Source organism: Ammospiza caudacuta, chromosome 1, assembly GCF_027887145.1.
Source record: "Ammospiza caudacuta isolate bAmmCau1 chromosome 1, bAmmCau1.pri, whole genome shotgun sequence".
NCBI classification, from domain to species: domain Eukaryota; kingdom Metazoa; phylum Chordata; class Aves; order Passeriformes; family Passerellidae; genus Ammospiza; species Ammospiza caudacuta.
In genome coordinates this window covers 1,199,814-1,219,900 of record NC_080593.1, presented here as the reverse complement: position 1 = coordinate 1,219,900, position 20,087 = coordinate 1,199,814, and the positions used below count along the sequence as shown (strand labels likewise).

General features: G+C 50.7%; 1 protein-coding gene across 1 annotated transcript in view; it reads right to left on the bottom strand.

The window, feature by feature from the left end:
- The window catches only part of SETD2 (SET domain containing 2, histone lysine methyltransferase), a 54,833-nt gene that overhangs the window by 11,364 nt on the left and 23,382 nt on the right, over positions 1 to 20,087 (bottom strand). The window contains exons 7-15 of the mRNA XM_058817357.1: positions 19,659 to 19,736; positions 19,318 to 19,415; positions 18,101 to 18,227; positions 16,100 to 16,234; positions 15,626 to 15,754; positions 13,429 to 14,088; positions 4,832 to 4,880; positions 4,176 to 4,359; positions 1,039 to 1,738 (exon numbers count right to left, since the gene is read on the bottom strand). Of these exons, the coding sequence (XP_058673340.1) occupies positions 1,039 to 1,738; positions 4,176 to 4,359; positions 4,832 to 4,880; positions 13,429 to 14,088; positions 15,626 to 15,754; positions 16,100 to 16,234; positions 18,101 to 18,227; positions 19,318 to 19,415; positions 19,659 to 19,736 (2,160 nt within the window). The remainder of the gene's footprint in view (positions 1 to 1,038; positions 1,739 to 4,175; positions 4,360 to 4,831; positions 4,881 to 13,428; positions 14,089 to 15,625; positions 15,755 to 16,099; positions 16,235 to 18,100; positions 18,228 to 19,317; positions 19,416 to 19,658; positions 19,737 to 20,087) is intronic.

Below are 20,087 nucleotides of genomic sequence, written 5' to 3'. Positions count from 1 at the left end.
GCTCCCTGGGAAGAGCTAAGAAGATGCTCCAAGAGAAGCACAGAAGTTACAGTGAGTAACTTGCTGGGGAAGATGAAACAGGAAAGCCTTATAAATATGATGGTCTGGCAAAAGATTTTGAGAATATGGAAACTTTAAGTGAGATTGAAATGAAAGCTTTGAGATCCCTCAGTTACTGAACAACTGGAAAACAATGGTGTGGCTGGACTGAAGGTGATCCCCTTTTGATGGAACAACACCCTCTGCTTGCAGACAGGCCCAAGGGGCAGAGCAGACCCTGCAGCTTGGCAGAAGGGGCCCAAAGAGGAGTTTTTAGGGTTTAAAATGTAACACAGTATGGTAATGTAATGATTCTTATAGGCTGTATGGAAATGCTGTAGGATTTGTGTATTGTACTAGATTGGTTAGTGAGAATTAGAATATTCAACACAGATGAAGATTTATTGTATTGTAACAGGAACCTCGCTCTCTTACCCTTTTACTCTCTCACCCTCTCATCCTCTCTCCCCCTCTCTTCTCTCAGTCCTGCTCTGAGCTGTGGCTGCAGCTCCCAGCAGGGCCCTGCACCCAGGCCCTGTGCAATAAACCCCAAATTCCAGCAGGGCCCTGCACCCAGGCCCTTTGCAATAAACCCCAAATTCCAGCAGGGCCCTGCACCCAGGCCCTGTGCAATAAACCCCAAATCCCAGCAGGGCCCTGCACCCAGGCCCTGTGCAATAAACCCCAAATCCCAGCAGGGCCCTGCACCCAGGCCCTGTGCAATAAACCCCAAATCCCAGCAGGGCCCTGCACCCAGGCCCTTTGCAATAAACCCCAAATCCCAGCAGGGCCCTGCACCCAGGCCCTTTGCAATAAACCCCAAATCCCAGCAGGGCCCTGCACCCAGGCCCTGTGCAATAAACCCCAAATCCCAGACCTGGCTGCAGAGATCTCTGGTCTCCATCCATCCCCCCATCCTGCCCTCCAACACTCCCACAGTAACTCCAGTGTTCCCCAGCTGGCTGCCCTGGTTCCGTGGGTGTTCCCAGCTGGAATTACCTGCACGATGGGCGGCGTGGTCTGCGAGTAGGGCGAGGTCACCCCGTACACGGTCTGGCAGGTCTGGCCCTGGTAGTAGATGGCAGGCTGGGACTGGGCCGGGGAGTAGGGCTGCTGCACGGCCACGGGGGGCTGCTGGCTCGAGTCCCACACGGAGCCATAACTCTGGCTCTGCACCGCCCCGGCCGCGGCCACGGGCAGCACGGCCACGTTGGGCTCCTGGTGCACCGCGGCGGCGGCGGCGGCGTCGCCCTGCGCCCCCACGTACTGCGGCGCCGTCACCTCCATGGTGGTGGCCACGTGCTGCACCACGGGCACCGGCTGCGCCGTGCTCAGCGCCGGCTCCACCGCGTGCCCCACCAAAGTCTGGGAGTGCTCGGGGTACCCCGCCGGGGAGCACATGGAGTCCATGCTGGGCGTGGGCAGCAGCACCTTGCCGGCGTTGGGGTTGCTGGGATCCACGTAGGCCTGCATGGGGTACCCTGGTGGGTAGCCCATGAAGCTGTGGTGGGGGGTTCCGTAGCCCATGGAGTCGTAGGGAAGAGGAGAGGTCATTCCCAGGTTCTGGAGCTGCTGCTGCTGTTTCTGGGCTTCCCGCTGGGCCACCTCCTGCTCGAAGAGCTTCCGGCGCTCCTCCGTGGACAGCTTGTTGCGGTCCTTGGGCCGCACCTTCTTCTTAGAAGATGCTGGGGTGTCATACCTGGGGAGAGGGAGCAGGGAAACACCTGTGAGGCCTCAGGAAGCTGAGGGCCCGGGGCTCCAGCAGCAAAGGGACAGTGGGAAACCTGGAATGCCCAACAACAGCACCGATTCCTAAAAACATTCCCCTTTCTCCAGCTGTCTGACCAACTCAAGAGGAACACCCACTGATCCCAGCAGCAAAAGGGACAAAAGGGAAACCTGGAATGCCCAACAACAGCATGAATTCCTAAAAACATTCCCTTTTTCCAGCCGTTTGACCAACTCAAGAGGAACACCTGCTCATCCACAGGGAGCCAGGGCAGAGTATAAGCAATGCCAGTGGATTGGCCAACATCAGCCTGGTGCTGATGGAGATGCAAGGATGCCACAGAAGCTGTCTGGAGGAGCTGCTCTGGGATACCTGGAGAGGGAGGGAACATCTCCAAGAGAAGCCAAGGAAAGGCACAATCTGCAGGGTAACCCAAACAGGCCCTGCTGGAAACACTCTGCCATGTTTTCCCCGAGCAGGACAAACAAGGAATTTGGAAGAGGCTCCCAAACAGGAGCAACTCACAAGGCAGCACCTTCCCCCCCAAATTCCAGTGCTGGGGTGGGAATTCCATCCTTCCAGTCCAGAACCCCAACATGGGAGCTGCAGACACGGCCAAGAACAAGGGAATCACAAGCAGCACATTCCTGTTTGGAATTCTGCTTGTTCCCAGACCGCAGCTTCAGCTTCAGAAAATAATGGTGTGGATGAGTTTTTTTAATTCCTTAAGAGTTTTCATCCCAAAACGTGCAGCAGCTGGAGGGATTTTTCCAGGGAATTAAAGGAGGAGGGGAAAAAAAAAAAAGCCTAAGGACTTTGATCAAAGCCCAACCAAGGAAAATTTCAGATCAAAGGTGGATATTTCCAGACGTTATGAGTGTGGTAAAACAGGGATTACAAGGAAAAATGCTTTGCAGCCCTAATATAATGGATTCTGCAAAGCATCCAGGATATTCTCCATATATTCTGTGTTCCTGGGATCCATTTACATATCAAAAGCACATTGCTACCAACAGATCCGCTGGAGCTGTTTCCAGGCATTCCCAGAGGAGCTGCAGGATCCCTTAATGGGAACCTCATTGCCGGGAGGAGTTTGATTTCCCTAATTAAAGTCTTTCCTGGCACTGCCTGGAGAGTTTGGAGGAGAAGCAGCTGCCATGGAGGGAGTGGGAAGAAGGAAACCGGGGGTTTAGCATTCCTTTCTCCATCTATTTGATTATTTTAAATCAAAATACTAAATCCCTGGAATAACAAAGAGGGATGCTCAGAGTGGGGAGAACATTCCCAGAGAAGGAATTTGGTCCTTCACCAACACGGACACGGCACAGGGGGAAGAGCCAGAGCAGCAGCTGCTCACCCAAAAAACGCTTGTTCTGTTTAAAACAACCCCAAAAATCCAGGTTTTACTTCCTGGGGATGTTTCCAGCCTCGTTACAGAGGGACAGATTTACATCTGTACTTCTCATCCAGATGTTTCCAACTTTCCCAGCCCAGCTCAGTGCGAGGTTTCCTCGTCTGGCTGACTCGGCACCAATTGTTCCCTAATTATGGAGTGGCTTTGAGAGGGACAACAGAGAAGTGACTTCTCTAAAGGAAATTCCGTGGCATTTCTGCTGCCTTTAACATGATCTCCAGGCTCTCTGAACTGCAGGACATGGAATATTTTCCTTCTCCTCATTAGAATTTGCATGCTCAGCCGTGGCAGTGATGCCACCATTCCCAAGGAAAGGCAGACCTGGAACAGCCTGCTGGGATCAAACCCCCTGGACTGCTGTCCTCACAGGGATTTTTAGGGAATAGCCACTCAGCCAAGGAAGTTTTGGAGTTAGAAATCCTGGTTTGGGCAGTGCTCCCTCCTGTACAGGCAGGGATTGCTCCAAGTTCAGAACAATTCCCAGCACATTGGGAAGAGGTGGAGCAGGAGAAGGGAATGGGTTTTGAAGGATCCAGGTTGCATTAGGAGGGCTGCCTCCTGGAATTTCTGGATTCCCCATCCCTGGCAGTGCCCAAGGCCAGGCTGGACAGGGCTTGGAGCAGCCTGGGACAGTGGAAGGTGTCCCCAAGCCATGGGGTGGGACTGGATGGGCTTTAAGGTCCTTCCAACCCAAACCGTTCCACGATCCCTAATTTGTGTGCAGGAGCTGGCACAGCTCCCCTCATTTCCCACCTCATTCCCAAACCACACCTGAGGATGGAGGTGCACTTATCCCAGAGAAGAAGCCACCAACACCCCCAGGAACTACCCAACTCCCACCAGGGCTGAACCTCACCCCCAGGTTTCCTCCAGGAGAAAACCCCCATCCCCTTCCTGGGTGACTCCAGAGACCCCCAGACCCATTTTCCCTGGAGGTTTTACCCAGGAACGTGGCAGATCCCTGGAATGTGGCAGCTCCCTGCCAGCACTTGCCTGTCCTCTGGCCTCTTTGTGCCCCTCTCGTAGGCTGAGGACGGGGGGGACAGGGAATCTCGGCGCCTCTTCCTCTCCTTGCTCTGGCTCTGCCGCTCCGCGTCGCGCTCCCGGCTCAGCGCGGGGTTCTTGGGAGTGGGGGTCTGATCCCGGAGCCCCCCTGGGTCTCTGCCACGGTCAGCTGCTGGGAAAACAGGGGAAAAAAGGGAGGGAATTTTGTAATTTGGGTGTTAAGGGCTCCCCTCTCTCTTAGAAATGCCTTAAGCAGTGCCAGGGGAGGTTCAGGTTGGATATTGGGAATATTTCTCATGGAAAAGGATGGCCAGGGACAGGGCAAGGATGGAGTCCTCAATCCTGAAGGGATTTTAAAGCCACATGGAGGAGATGGCCTTGGCAGTGCTGAGGGATGGCAGGACTCAGACTTGGGAGGGCTTTTCCAAGCTCACCAATTCCATAATTTTAATTCCAGGTTGCTCCATGTCACCCTCAGGCCCCATCTCTCCCCACCCACAGCTCAGATTTTCCTCCCCATTGCCAGGAGCTGTTTCCCAGGAGTTGGAGCTATGGAGGCAGAACATCCCCTGACATTCCCAGCTGGGAAAATGAAGCAGTTTCATGGGAGAAGAGGAAAACATGGAAAAAGGTGAGGAACTTACCACTGCTTTCCTTTTCTGCTTGGCTCTTCTTCGGGATGCGATAGACCTCCTGTGGAAAAGCCACCAGCAGGGTCACAATTCCAGCTGCTCCCAAAACCACCCCAAACAGCCAAGAACCCCATAAATCCCATACATTTACAATAAACCACCAGAAAAGGGTCTCTTGAAGGAAACTTCTGGGGGTTTTTGTGGTGCTTTCCATATATTTCCTCTGCTCAGTGTTTGATTTTTGATGGGTTTCAGTGGAACTTTGGGCAAAGAGCTGTAGGGCCCTACACCTTCCAAGGTGGCAGAAGAGTGTCCCAGCAGCAGCTCCTGCTGTCCCTGTCCTGGTCTCCAAGGCAGCTTGAGATGACCCAGCGAGGAGCAGGAGTTGGGCTGGGTGATCCCAACAGGTCCCATCAGCCTGGAGACATTCCATGGCTCTGTGATCCTGGCTCTGGTGGCCAACACCTGCTCCCCCTGCTCAGGGACCACCCCTGGGCTTCTCCCAGCTCCCAACAGGGTCCCATTCCCATGGTGTTCCCAAGCTCTGATGTTTGATGGGGGAGCAGCCCCAGGGGGATGAGCAGGAGCAGCTCTGAGTGACCCCTCTGAGCAAGGAGCTGCTGAAGCTGCTGAGATCACACCCAGCACCCACCACACCTTCAGCAGCAGCAAACCCCAAACCCCAAACCCCAAACCTCTGCTCATCCAGCTCCTCCCTCAGCACAGGGAGACCTGGAGCTGCTGGAAACATCCAGAGCAGGCCCCGGAGCTGCTGCAGGGCTGGAGCCAGGCTGGAGAGCTGGGAATGTTCATCTGGGGAGGAGAAGCTCCAGGGAGAGCTCAGAGCCCCTGGCAGGGCCTGGAGGGGCTCCAGGAGAGCTGGAGAGGGACTGGGGACAAGGATGGAGGGACAGGACACAGGGAATGGCTCCCACTGCCAGAGGGCAGGGATGGATGGGAGATTGGGAATTGGGAATTCCTGGCTGGGATGGAATTCCCAGAGCAGCTGTGGCTGCCCCTGGATCCCTGGCAGTGCCCAAGGCCAGCCTGGAGCACCCTGGGACAATGGAAGGTGACCCTGCCATGGCAGGGGTGGCACTGGATGATCCCAAAATCTTGACAACTCCAGCTGGAGATGGCACCATGGAAGAAGAGGGAAGAAGAGCTGGGAATGAGGAGCAGAACCTCCCTGAAGTCCAGGTTTAGCACAATGTCTTTGCCTCTCCCATGTCACTGGAACCAACTGTGCATCCCCCCAAGTAAGAAATGAGCTTTATCAGCACCTTTCCATGCTCCATTGTATTTTTAATTGGAATATTTTGGCATTCCCAGAGCAAATCCCATTTTACCTCTGCGATGCTCATGATCCTACAGAGGTTTTACAGCATTCCTGACTGTCCAAGTGCTGGAAGGTTGGGGAAAAAAAGCTCATTTTTGTTTAATTCCAGCTTCTATCAAGCCCTTGCTCTGTTCCCTTCCTGAAGGAATACAGAATTCCCAAGAATTCCCAGTTATTTCCAGCAGGATGTGATGAACCAGCTGGATTGTGCCTGATGGAGCATCCCTGCTGGAGCAGCAGCTGCATCCCCAAAAAAATCCCATTAAATCATGAAGGAGATGCTCAGTTTAACACAAATAAATTGTTTTGGGGAGCTGGGCTGACATTCCAGCTTTCCCAGAGCACCTTCCCTAAAATATCCTTTCATTTGGGCCCTGGATGAGGCAGAGTGGGAAAAAAAGATGGATTTGACATTTCCTGGGGGTGAAGGCTGCTCCAGCTGGGAATTTAAAGCTTCCACATGCTCAGAAATGTGGAGTTTACCTTGCCTTGACTCTCAGCTTTTACAGAATATCCTCTCTTATTTAAACTCCTTGAGTTTTTAAAGCTGTTTGGGAATTAATTAATGGCTCAGGGGACTCATTAGCAACGTGCTCACCCCCAGCAGTGGATGGGCTAAAAATGAGAATTTCCTTTAGCAAAAAAAAAAGGGAAGGAGAAGAAACCCTGCTGTGGTTTGTCCACAAGGCAAAACCACTTCAAAAGTGCTGCTGCTGGCTAAAAAAAAAAAAAAAGGGATTTGGGCCAAGATTTTTAGGTTTTTAAAGAGATTTTTGCTTTTCTGTGGAGCTCAAACACACCACATGGAGTTTGAAGCATCTACAAAAAAGAGAGGCATTGAAATTCCCAAAAAATGCCCTTCAAATAAAGTTTTTAAAATTTATTTATGTGTTTGCTATGGGCTACAGTACTCCAAATCCAGTTTTTTCAGAGTAAATGTAAAGAAACAGCAGCTGCATGTTTGGAGTGAGGAGGGATGCAGGATAAACCCATAATTATATAGGATTTATATATTTATAAATGATGTAATCCATATAATGGAATCATGGAATCATGGAATGGTTTGGGCTGGAAGGACCTTGGAGCTCATCCAGTTCCAACCCCTACCACGTGCAGGGAACCTCCCACCAGGCCAGGGTGCTCCAAGCCCCATCCAGCCATCATCTATGGATTTAATTTCATTTTCCAACAGAATTCCACAGCTATGGATGGCAGGGAAGACTTTGCCTCTCCCTACCTTGTGTGGGATGGAGGTGACCACAGGGGCAGGCTCTGAAGCCCCAAAATCACCTGCCACCAATGGGTTTTGCCAGGATTTTTTTATTTCCCATGCTAAACTCTTTAAAATGTTCCTTTTCAGAGCAGCACATCCAAAAAATCCCTCTAAATCTGGCTGTTCCCAGGGGGAATAAGGAGCCACCAAGGAATGGGATCATGGATGAAAATCATGGATATCCAGAGAGGAATGAGGAGCCACCAAGGAATGGGATCATGGATGAACACCATGGATGTCCAGAGAGGAATGAGGAGCCACCAAGGAATGGGATCATGGATGAACACCATGGATGTCCAGAGAGGAATAAGGAGCCACCAAGGAATGGGATCATGGATGAAAATCATGGATATCCAGGGGGAATGAGGAGCCACCAAGGAATGGGATCATGGATGAACACCATGGATGTCCAGAAGGACAACGCAAATGTTGGTAAGAGCTAAACTACACCAAGTCCCCAGCTCCTAAAAAAGATCTCTCCCAGTTAAGAGCAGGATGGGGAATGGAAACCACTGGGAAAAGGCTCAGTGGGAAGAGAAGGAGGATAAGGAGCACCTGGAGTAAGGGGATAATCCCGGCACTGTCACACTGCCATGCCTTGCTCTAACTTCACCAGGACATTGGGGGTGCCCACTCCAGATCCAGCCCAACAACCTGGCCAGCCCTAACGTCCAGGAAGCCCAAAATCCAAGGTGAGGATGAGCAGGGAGTGAGCTCCCTGTTGGAGAGAAACTCCAGCCCCGCTCAATGGAGCCTCCAGCATCCACCCCGTGTGGGAAGATGGAGGCAGCAAAGGCTTTGAACCAGGAACAAACGGAGGGATTTGTCCAAATAGCTCCATGAGAAGCAGATGGTGGTCAGAGCAGGCTGGGGAAGCTCCCAAGAAAAGGCAGTTTTATTTTTGGAAACGGGAGCTGCAGGATTCCTCAATCAACGCGGCCGCCGCTAACGGGCTCCAAATGGCTCCCGAGCGCCCGGCACGGCTTTGAAGGCACCGCACGCAAAATTAAAGGCAGGAGGAAAAGTGACACGAGTCTGTTCGACACAAAAGAGGGGGGAAAAAATGGCATTTGGGCTGTCCGGCCTCAGGCACGAGCCAGCCTTGGCTTGGGAAAGGGAAGAGCTGCAGGATGGAGTCACGGCTCAAAGGGTTCTGCAGTGGGAAATGCAGACTGTGCCTTGATGGAACCTTCTACAAAATTCTGTCCCTCAAAGCTGCCAGTCATTGCTGAACTAACAGTTGGACTTGATGACCTCGGAGGTCTTTTCCAGCCTTAAAGATTCCATGAGTTTATCCTATGATTCTATGAACTTCTGTTGATTTGTTGAAGGAAGAACACGACCAAATCCATCCCCTACCAGGCTGGATCCTCTTCCCTCCCTTCCTCTCTCCTCTTAGTCCTGCTCTGCTTTGGAGACTTGTTTTGGGTATCCAGACTGAGTTTCTCCTTAGGAACATCTCTGTTCCCTTCCTCACTCATGTACACAGAACAGCACAGAGAAAATGATAAAATATTAATAAAATGTGTGAAATTTCACAAAACTCCCCCAAAATGTTGGTTTAAGATCAAATTTGATCTGATGGTGTCATTTTATCCCCAGGATTTGTGTTTTCTTTGGACCAACACCATGACATCCCTGCGTGAAGGCCAGAAGATCCCACAGCAAACCACGGCCTGGCCGCTCCCCAATCCTATTGTTTTCCCCAGCTATTCCTTGCTCTAAGTTATAAGAAATTATAAAATTCCTGATTAAAGCACAGGATGTGCGTGCTAGAGCCAGAGCCAGGCACTCCAGGATGGCTTCACTGGGAAAGGGACAGGCCAGAGAGCAGCTTCAGGGGGCTTCACCAGGATAAATCAGAGGAGACTTGGAAAGATCATCCCAGGGGAAGATGGAAGCTCAGCTGCCTTTGGTCACCCAAGATGTCCCATTCAGGGTGAAATGGCCTCCTGGGGAGGTTCAGGTGGGATATTGGGGAAATTCCTTATGGAAAGGGTTGTCCAGCAGTGAACAGGCTGCGTAGGGCAGGGGGGAGTTTCCATCCATGGAGGGATTTAAAATCCCTGTGGATGTGGCACTTGGGGACAGGGAGAAGGGGTGGCCTTGGTAGTGCTAGAGGATGGTTGGACTCAATCATCTCTGAAGGCTTTTCCAACCTCACCAATTCCCTGATTCCATGATTATTAAGTGCAAAAAAAATCCACTTTGGCCCAGGTCAGGGTGAGGATTCAGCCTTGAGCTCCAAGGCACCGCAAACGCTCACAAGGCCAGAAGTATCCAAATAAAACCTTTCAAACCCAAGACTGGCTCTAACAAAAGATGTTTCCTAAAACCAAGATCTTCTGCAAGTCACAAGGAAAGGACCTATGGATCCTCAGAGCCACAACCTTTTCCCAGAAGGTGAGAGCCTCCTCTGGGGTGGAGGAAGATTCCCAAAGCTCGGTCCCACATGAGGCAGAGTGGCACCAAAACATCCTCTCTGTCCCTCAACTCAGCTATCAACCTCAGCTCTCAAGAGGACATTGGGAAGAGCTTCCCAAGCTCGTCCCTACGGCGTGTTCCGATGATTCCTAGAGTTCTGTCGTCCATCACGCCACGTGTCACCTCCAGCATGGCCTCTCCACACGGATCAGCCCACAGAGCCTTACCTGAGCACAATCCACCTGGGAGAACCACGTGGAAGCACCACACCTGTGCCGTGCTGGGTGTTGTGGCACTGGGAGGGAGTTTTCAGCCCGGGAGAAGCCATGCAGCGCTTCCTCGGAGAGCGGGAACGGCGCCCACGAGCCCGGGCTGAAAACTCATCCCACACGGGGAATGCGAGTGAGTGTGTGTCGTGCAGCGAGCCCGGGAAGGACTCACAAGTCCTGTGTGTAGAGGTAGAGAAAAAAATCAAGCTCACTTAATCCTTTCAGGCCAGGAGCTGGGATTTCCCCGGAGCGACGTCCATTGCCGGCAATGGACGCACCAAAATAACGTCGGCATCCCCGAGTTAACCACCTCTGTCCTCCTTTCACCTATCACACTGCTCATGCATCAGCCAGCTTCCCAACCATCTTCCCGGCTCTTGGCGCTATGTCCTCTCCCTTCTTCCGCACGGAGTTGGAGAAAAGGAGCCCCTTGGTCAGCTCTGGCTGCCCGGAGAAGCTGGATGGAAACGGTGGAAATTACAAGGGGGTCGTCAGCAAGGCTGGAGAGGACAGCGCTAAAGTCACCACGTTTCCGACCCTCCCGCCCCCCAGACAGTGCCAAGGTGCTCCACCACGCCAAAACCCCGGCTTTTCCAGAGCTTGGATGTGCTGGGAAAGGCACCTGGGGGTGAGTTATCCGTCCCCCTTCCAGCTTGGATTTGTCTTTTTTTAGACATCCGGGGTGGGCTTTGGTGGCACCTAATGAGGTGAGAGTTGGACAGAGGCAGTTAACTCCTGGAGCCATGAAAAAGTCCAGGACAGGATAAATTCCCAGCTCCCAGTTTCCCTACAATTGTTATGTGGGAGAGAAATGAATTGTCACAGCCCCGTGTCACGATCCTGCTTTTATGGGGTGGATTTGCTGGGATTACTCCAAGCTCATGAGATCCAATCCCATCCCTACAATCAGACCACGACCTGAGGTTCATTAATAAATACACAGACAGGATGAGAATCCACATGTAAAATATGGGAATGTGTCAGGACTCCATGGTCCCACCACAACTTCAACAAAAGTCTGTAGATTCCCAAGCTGAGCTTCTCCAAGCTCCAAAGAAAACACAAATCCTGGGGATAAAACGACACCATCAGATAAAATCTGGTCTCAAACTAACGTTTTGGGGGAGTTTTGTGAAATTTCACACATTTTACTAATATTTTATCATTTTCTCTGTGCTGTTCTGTGTACATGAGTGTGGAAGGGAACACAAAGGAGAAACTCAGCCTGGATACCCAAAACAAGGCTCCAAAGCAGAGCAGGACTAAGGCCTGACTTAACTTTTACTTTAAAACAGGTTGGACTTGATGTTGGAGGTCTTTTCCAATCTTAACAATTCTCTTGGGAACAATGGAAAAGTACTTTTCCCAACTGAACCACAAATTCAACCTGATGGTGTCTCTTTGAGAGGAAAACCACACCAAGAGTCTGCAAATTCAAATCTGGTAAATGATCAGATGCACTTGGAGAAAAGGAAGGAAAGCACCAAACCACAATCCAGCCTCTCTACAGAAATGTGTCTTACCCCACTCCTTCCCCCCTAAGATTTCTGTCACAAATGATTGTGCCCAAACTCTGTGCATGTTCAGGAGTATCTGATCCTCCTGAAAACATCAGACTGAGGTAAAATGTCCCTGAATTCTCCTGGGAATCTCTGCATTTCTAAACCCTGGTGTTTGCAGCTCCAGAAATGGCACAAGCAAAGCTTAAGGTGAGGTCTCCTTCACCTGTGCTGGTTCCGCTGCACAATTAACACCCATTATTTTAATTAACCTCTTGCAATCATTCCTCATTATTAAAGTCAATGAGTAAATAAACTCCTTAGCTCCATGATGCACTAGAAAACATGAATTTGCTTCAAACTACTTCCAGTAATTAAAGCAGGGCTGCGGGTTGATTAAGAGAAAGGCAGAAGAGCCTCCAAGTCCCACCAAGCCCACAAGAAGCTGGAATTGTGGCAGTGCCTTCAATTCCTGCTGGACCCTCAGGAATCTCTGGGTTTGGGCTTACTAAAGATGCTCCCAGCCCTCCTGGCCTTGAATGTAAGGAATGTGAAATAACACATGGAATGAAATCTTGCAGGAGCAGCGGATCCATGAGGAGCTTCCAAAGATCTAAAGAAACCCAAGGAATGGCTGAAGTGTTGAGTGGGGAGTGAGATCCACAGAGCCATGGAATGGTTTGGATGGGGAGGGACCTTAAAGGACATCCAGTGCCACCCCCTGCCACAGGCAGGGACACCTCCCACTATCCCAGGGTGCTCCAAGCTCCAGCCTTGGGCACTGCCAGGGATCCAGGGGCAGCCACAGCTGCTCCGGGCACCTGTGCCAGGGCCTGCCCACTCTCACAAGAGGAATTAATTCCTTCTTAACCATTAATCTAAATCTTTCCTCTTTTAGTTTAGAACCATTGCTGGAATGTCATCCTACATCCCACTAAAAGCTGGTGGTGGCTGCAGATCCCATTGGCCACCTATGGGACAGGGACACAACTCCAGAGGACAGAGGGAGCCACCAAGCCCTTCTCTTGAAGAGGTTTTCTGCTCCAGAAGACCCTGATGGGAGTGAAACCACTGAAGTCCCAAATAACACCCACATCTGGGCACTTCCAACTGTGAACACCCAGGGCCTGATCCAACACTGCCTTTGAGAGAACTTGGCATGGCCAACAGAGTCTTCTCAGGAGGCTCCACATGGTGCAGATCAAAAGAGAGGTTGAAATGACAGGAAAAGCTGGGGATGCTGGGATAACTCAACTCAGAGAATCCCAGAATGGTTGGGTTGAGGGGAACCTTAAGGATCATCCAATTCCACTCCCTGTCATGGGCAGGGACACCTTCCACTATCCCAGGCTGCTCCAAGCCCTGTCCAACCTTGGACATTTCCAGAGTTGGGCCATTTAGGAGTAGCCATGAACATCTCTGAGGATGGAATTGAGGAGCAGACAGTCCATCCATCTGTTTCCACATTGAGGGATGTGGGCCACTTCCACCCAAAAAGCTCATAGGAATCTCAATCCCTCAGAGCCGCCCATTCCCTGGAAGTCTAAGAGGGTGACCAAGGTGTCCTTGTGTGCCCAAACCCAACGAGCTGCTGGTGTCACCAACACCTGGACATTTCTCAGGTCACACCCAGGGCAGCTGCCACCAGAGGATTTACACAGAAAGCACTTTTTGTGTGGAAAAAGCCAGTCAGTTATCAAATATTGACCAAAAGACATCAAAGCAGCCCCATGTGCACCACACCACCACCAAATCCACGTTTTCCTTAGCTCCAGGTGCTGGAGCTGCACGGAGCTGCCTCTTACCTTGAGCTCCTTCCAGCTGTCGAGCAGCCTGGTGGCCAAGTCGCTCACATCCACGATTTTATCCGTCTGCTCCTGGCTCCTCTCGCTCTCCACGTCAGAAACTCCTTCCTCCTCATCCTGTGATGGTGTCTCCATGGCCATGGGCTCCTCCAGCTTCGCTCCATTGCTCTCCTTGACCTCTGCCTCGGGCTCGGCCTCCAGCTCTGCAGGCTGGGATTTGCTGCTCTCCACCGGCGCCTCCACAGCGGTTTTGATCTCCTGCTGCTGCTGCTGCTGCTGCGGCTGCTGCTGCTCCTCTGTCACCTCCATTGGGGCAGCCTCCAGCTGGTCCAGGTCCTCCTTGCCCTCCTTCCCCTCCAGCTCGCTGGTGGTGTCCGAGATGGCGCTGTCCATGCTGTTCTCGCTGATGATCTTCAGCCGGCGGAACACCAACTTCTTGGGGGTGTCGGTGTCGCCCTCGCCGCCCTGCTTGGCCGAGAGCTCGGGGGTGTTGAGGGGGGTGTGGGCCCGCGACGTGTTCTCGCTGGAGTAGCCGTCGCCCTCGCTGAGCTGCGGCACCGCCGTCTTGGTCTGAGCCCAGCGCTGGATGATGGGCAGCACCTTGCTCTCCTCCAGCATGTTCTTGGTGGGGATGGGCAGCAGCTCCAGGGTCTTCATGATCTGAGGGCAAGGACAAGCAGGGCAATGTCAGGATTTAAAGCTGTGTCCGAGCTGGAATAATTCACTTTTTTCAGGAAAAATTAACTCTGGGATATCAAGGTGATCATAAAATCCTGGTTTCGGTGGGAAGGGACCTTAAAGGTCATTCAGTTCTCCTTGCCATGGGCAGGGACACCTTCTGCCATCCCAGGTGGCTCCAAGCCCTGTCCAACCTGGCCTTGGACACTTCCAGGGATGGGAAGTCCACAACCTCTCTGGGCAACCTGTGCCTGAACCTCACCACTCTCACAGGAGGAACTAATTCTTTCTCAACCACTGATCTAAATCTTTCCAAGAATTCCTTCCCAATATCCCAAAATATAAAATTTAAATATCTGATCTTCTCTATCTAGTGACAGTCACAGGTGATAGATTTTGGGAAGAGTTTTTTCATGGAAAGGCTTGTTAAACAATAATTCACTTTTCTCAGGAAGAGTCAACTCTGGAATTATCAAGGTGATCATAAAACCCTGGTTTGGGTGGAAAGGGACCTTAAAGGCCATTCAGTTATCCTTGCCATGGGCAGTGGCACCTTCTGCCATCCCAGGTGGCTCCAAGCCCTGTCCAAGCTGACCTTGGACACTTCCAGGGATGGGAAGTCCACAACCTCTCTGGGCAACCTGTGCCAGGACCTCACCACCCTCACAGGAGGAATTAATTCTTTCTCAACCAGTGATGTAAATCTTTCCAAGAATTCCTTCCCAATATCCCAAAATATAAAATTTAAATATCTGATCTCCTCTATCTAGCGACAGTCACAGGTGATAGATTTTGGGAAGTTTTTTTCATGGAAAGGGTTGTTAAACATTGCAATGGCTGCTCAGGGAGGTTTGGAGTGCCCATTCCTGGAGGTGTCCAAGGAACACCTGGAGGTGGCACTCAGTGCTCTGGGCTGGGGACAAGGTGGGGATTGGGCACAGCTTGGACACAATGACCCTGAACTTCCAGAAGTCTTTGGGCATCCAATCCCAAATTGTTTATGGAAAACTGAAACATTCCAGCTCCACTTCAGTCAGGATCTCAAATTCCCTGTGCTTCAGCACGGAATAAACAGCAACAGCAACAACCTTTAAGTTCTGGCTCATGGAATCTATGTCAGGAATCTAAGGAAAACCACAGGAGCAAATTCCTTCCGTTTATTAAGGATCTGCCTGAGGGCAGAACTTTCAGGCCTGTAGTTCTGAGGCACCTGAGGTTGTTTTCCATGAACACTTGGCACAGATTTGTATTTGAAAAAAAAAAAGGAAAAGAAAATCCTCGTGATCCCGAGCATTCAGCAAAGCTGCCAAAACCCTTTTCCCCAAAAAGCACTGGCCAGCCCTGGCACAGGCTGGAGTCCCCATTCCTGGTGGGATTTGAGGGCCCTGTGGATGTGGCACTTGGGGACAAGGGTGAGTGGTGGCCTCAGCAGTGCTGGGGAAGGGTTGGACTCGATCTCAAAGGGCTTTTCCCACCTCGAGGATCCCGTGAGAGCTCCCAGTGCCAGGGAATCACTGACCTCCAGCTGCAGCTTCAGGTTGTTGGCCGTGCTCCCTCTGCCATCGCCCAGCTCCGTCATCCAGATCCAGAGCAGGGACAAGCCGTGACACTCCAGGAAGGACTTGAGGCAGGACTGCGAGTGCGTGTTCTGGAGGGCCAGAGGTGGGAACATCAGACACTTCCAGGCAAAACCATGGAAAACTGCTCCACTGGGATCATGCTCAAAGCCATGGCAGAGCCAGAACTCGGCACCTGAGCAGGCCCAAGCTGACCTGAGTGGCTGGAACTGCTGGGGTTGGAGCAGGGATCCAGCAGCAGGACCACTGCAACCACTACAGCTCAGAACTGAAGGACAGTGGATCCTGGAGCTGCTCAACTGAGCTGGGGATGCAGCAAAAAGGGCAGGACCTGCCTCCCACACTGCCCCTGCTCCTCTGAGGATGTCACTGGAACGGGACGTGGATCCCTCCCCTCCCAGGCTGCTCCTCCTCACCTGGATGAGCTTGAGGCAGGTGAGTTTCTGCTCCAGCGTTTCGATGCGCACCATGAGCCGCGACAGGCTCAGCACCTGGTTTTTATCAGAGAGCCCCTCCCCGTTCTCCAGCAGCGCCTCCAGCTCCCCATCCACCTGCAGAGCCACAGAAAACACCCTCAGCCTCAGCCCAGGCAATTCCCTGACTCCAAGCTCCCTTCTCCCTCATTTTCCATTTTCCCATTTTCCACCTTTCAGCTCTGCTGGAAATTCCAGGTGGTTGCACCAAAACCCTCCCGGCCCTGAGTATCTTTTCATGCAGAAAACAAGCTAAGAAATTATCTTTAATTGCAGGTAAAACTTATTATTTATATTCTGAGCTGTATAAATTCTTTATAAATTTGTAATGATTAATGGATTATAAACTATAACAGATTTATAATCCTTACAACCAGAGAGTCCCTCTCCACAAGGACACTGAAATATCATCCTCTCATTTAGGGACTAATTAGTGTTTTAAAACACCCTATAAATGATTTAGGGATTATTTCTTGGCTTACTCACTCTCTAGAAATGATTTAGGAACTATTTCTGGTCTCCTCACTCTCTGATACAGCACACTAAGATGAAACTGGCATTTTTAAACTTCCCCAAAGAATTAGGAATAAATCTTCTCCATAGGAACAGAGGTTTGTGCCTTCAAGGATGGAATAATTACAATTTGTAGGAATTAAAGAAGAGCCTGTGCAGGTTCTTGCAGAAGATTTCACCCCCAAAAAAATTCCTCTTGCTCTGGATTCTCTGCACTTTTTCCACATGGCATGAACCCTTCCCTGCAATTCCATGCATTGTCTCTAAAATTCCACCTCCCAGCCTGGAAATGGTGAAACTCTGCCCTTGGAGCTGCCAAATTTAGGTGATGCCTTATATGGCAAAGCCAATGTTGTTCATCTTTCATCACTGTTTACAAATCATGGAAAGCAACCCACATTTTTAAATCAAATTTATGGAGTTATGGATGAGCAAATACTGGACCTAGGAAAGTCACTCTCTGGTGGGACTTTAAAAAACCAGGAGAAAGGAAATTGGATTTAACTGAAGATCCAAGAAAATAAATAAATCAATAAATCCCCTCAATAAATCTTGAGGGACCTTGTGAAATGAAATCATTGGAGTTGGAAAAGACCTCCAAGATCATCAATCCAACCTTTGATGACACTGAAAACCTTGAGGTCATCAGGAGTAAACATCTCCCAAAGGAACAGAGATGGGATGAGAGGAAATGGCCTCAAACTGTGGTAGAGGCAGCTCAGGTTGGATATTGGGGAAATTCCTTCATGGAAAGGGCTGGTGGTGGTGGAATCCCCATTCCTGGAGGGATTAAAGCCACGTGGATGTGGCACTTGGGGACATGGGTGGTTTTGGCAGTGCTGGGGAGTGGCTGGGCTCAATGGCAGAGCCTCAACCTGGAAAAGTCAGTTTCTGGTGGGACTTTAAAAAACCAGGAGAAAGGAAATTTGATTTAACTGAAGATCCAAGAAAACACAAATCTTGAGGGACCTTGTGAAATGAAATCATTGGAGTTGGAAAAGACCTCCAAGATCATCAATCCAACCTTTGATGACACTGAAAACCTTGAGGTCATCAGGAGTAAACATCTCCCAAAGGAACAGAGATGGGATGAGAGGAAATGGCCTCAAACTGTGGTAGAGGCAGCTCAGGTTGGATATTGGGGAAATCCCTCAGTGGAAAGGGCTGGTGGTGGTGGAATCCCCATTCCTGGAGGGATTAAAGCCACGTGGATGTGGCACTTGGGATGAGAGGAAACAGCCTCAAACTGTGCCAGAGGCAGCTCAGGTTGGATATTGGGGAAATCCCTCAGTGGAAAGGGTTGGTGGTGGTGGAATCCCCATTCCTGGAGAGATTAAAGCCACGTGGACGTGGCACCTGGGGACATGGGTGGTTTTGGCAGTGCTGGGGAGTGGCTGTGCTCAATGCCAGAGGCTCAGTCCCCAAACTCACCGAGTCCTTTTTGCGGGATCGTTCCTTCTTCATCTTGCCCCCGGCCGCGCGGATGCTGACCCTGTTCTCCCCTCCCAGGTACCCCCGGCAGTTGGAGGAGCCACAGAAACATTTCTGGGCCTCTTTGCTGTGGGGGGACACAAAGGGAGGTTCAACAAGAGCCCAGCCCCAGCCACAGCCAGCTCTGCACCCACCAAAGCCAGGAATGGGAATGGCTCTGCATGGAAGAGCCACTGAAAACTCAAACAAAGGCTTTATTCCCAACACGGCTGCCATGATCCCCAGCCTCACTTCCAGGCTCTCCACAGGCCAAGAACCAGGAATCAGAGAGGAGAAGGTGGAGCTGGTGGGGCTGACAACTTCTTATCCCACATTGCCATCAATATCCTAATTTTCCTAAGGAATTTAGCCTCAGGATTATACATCCATTAGGAAAAACTTGCATTTCATAGCATTTTATAGCTCATATATTGAATGTGAGAGCTCAAAACAGGATAAAGAATGAGCTCAGGATTCATGGGAGCAGCAAAATCCACATGGAAAATTTGTTTTGGATGTTCAGCCATGAATAATAAATACAATATATATATATAATAAATACAATAAATATAGTTCCCAAGGAATATTTCTACCAAGCCTCTGTATTTCCCACTTGACACACCATCCATTTTAAACTCCATTCCACAATTTCTTGGGAAAATAGTAGGGTTTTACTTTAAATATGTGGAACCCATTGGAGGAACGCGGCCCTGCAGGGGTAAGAAGCAGGGAAGCTCAATTCCAGGAATTTCTAGGAATGAGGAATTATCTTAAAATGCAACTAAAAACTCATTCCTGCTTACAGAGGGGGCCTGGAGAAGGATTCAAAAGGAAAAGGAAGGGATGTTCCTCAAGTTATACTTCACCAAAGAGCAATGGAAGTTTAGCAAAGGGATCCCAATTCCAGGCTGGAGCTTTCCCTGCAGCCCTGGATTAGGCCAGGAAGAGGGGATGAGTTATCCAGGGGGTTTTACAGCTCCTCAAAGCTTGCCAAGCCATAAAACAGCAGTGGGAAGGGAAGAACAGGAATTCTGGAGGAATATCCCAAAGTCTAATCAATAACCAGACAGGAAGAAGCAGGGAAGGGAATTCTCTGGGAAAGGGATGGAGCAGGAGCAGTGGCAGTGGGAGAGGGGAAGAGCAGGAATTCCTGGGCCAGGAAAGGGAAGGGGACGTACCCATATCTCTGGAACTGGTAATCAAACGTCAGCTCCGAGCCCGACGGGACCAGCTTGGTGGTGAAAAACCCAACCCTCAGCTGCCCATTCACAGTCCACTGTGGAGAAAAGGACACCAGGAGTTATTCCAGCCTCAGCTCCAGGTCTGCTTTCCCTGAACACACCAATCCTTGGAGGAACAGCACTGGGGAGTTTAAAACCAGGCCAAGTGCCCGGTTTAAATCCAGGTGTTTTCATGTCACTGATACAACATCAACAAAAACCCCCAAAATAAAGAAGGAAGATGTTTCACTGTGAGCTCCCCAGAGGGAGGAGCTGCTGGATTGGACCCAGCATTTTACCTTTTGGGTCTCACAGTTTGGCTCACAGCTGTGGTTCATGAAGCGGGAGCAGTTCCCTTTCTGGGTGGCATCGATGATCTGAAAAGGGACAAGAAATGCAGGGAAAGGTTCATTCCTTGGGATGGGACAAAGCTGCAAACACAACCCTTGTGGGAATCATCTCCTTTCCCACTGTTTATTTGATATTCTCCATCTTTATTGTAGAGATTGGGGTTTGTCAGGACATTAAATCCCCGAAAAAAGAGCACTCAGGTACACAGCTCCTCATTTTCCAGAGCTCTCCAGCTGGGTGCAGATCCTGGATTTTGTTTCTGATACAGCCATGAGGGGTTGGGAGAGTGAATTTTCTCCCACACACCTCATACTCTAAGGGAAAAGTGATCCCAGAAATAAAAACTCCTTTTATGACTGGAAATGCCCCTTTGTGAC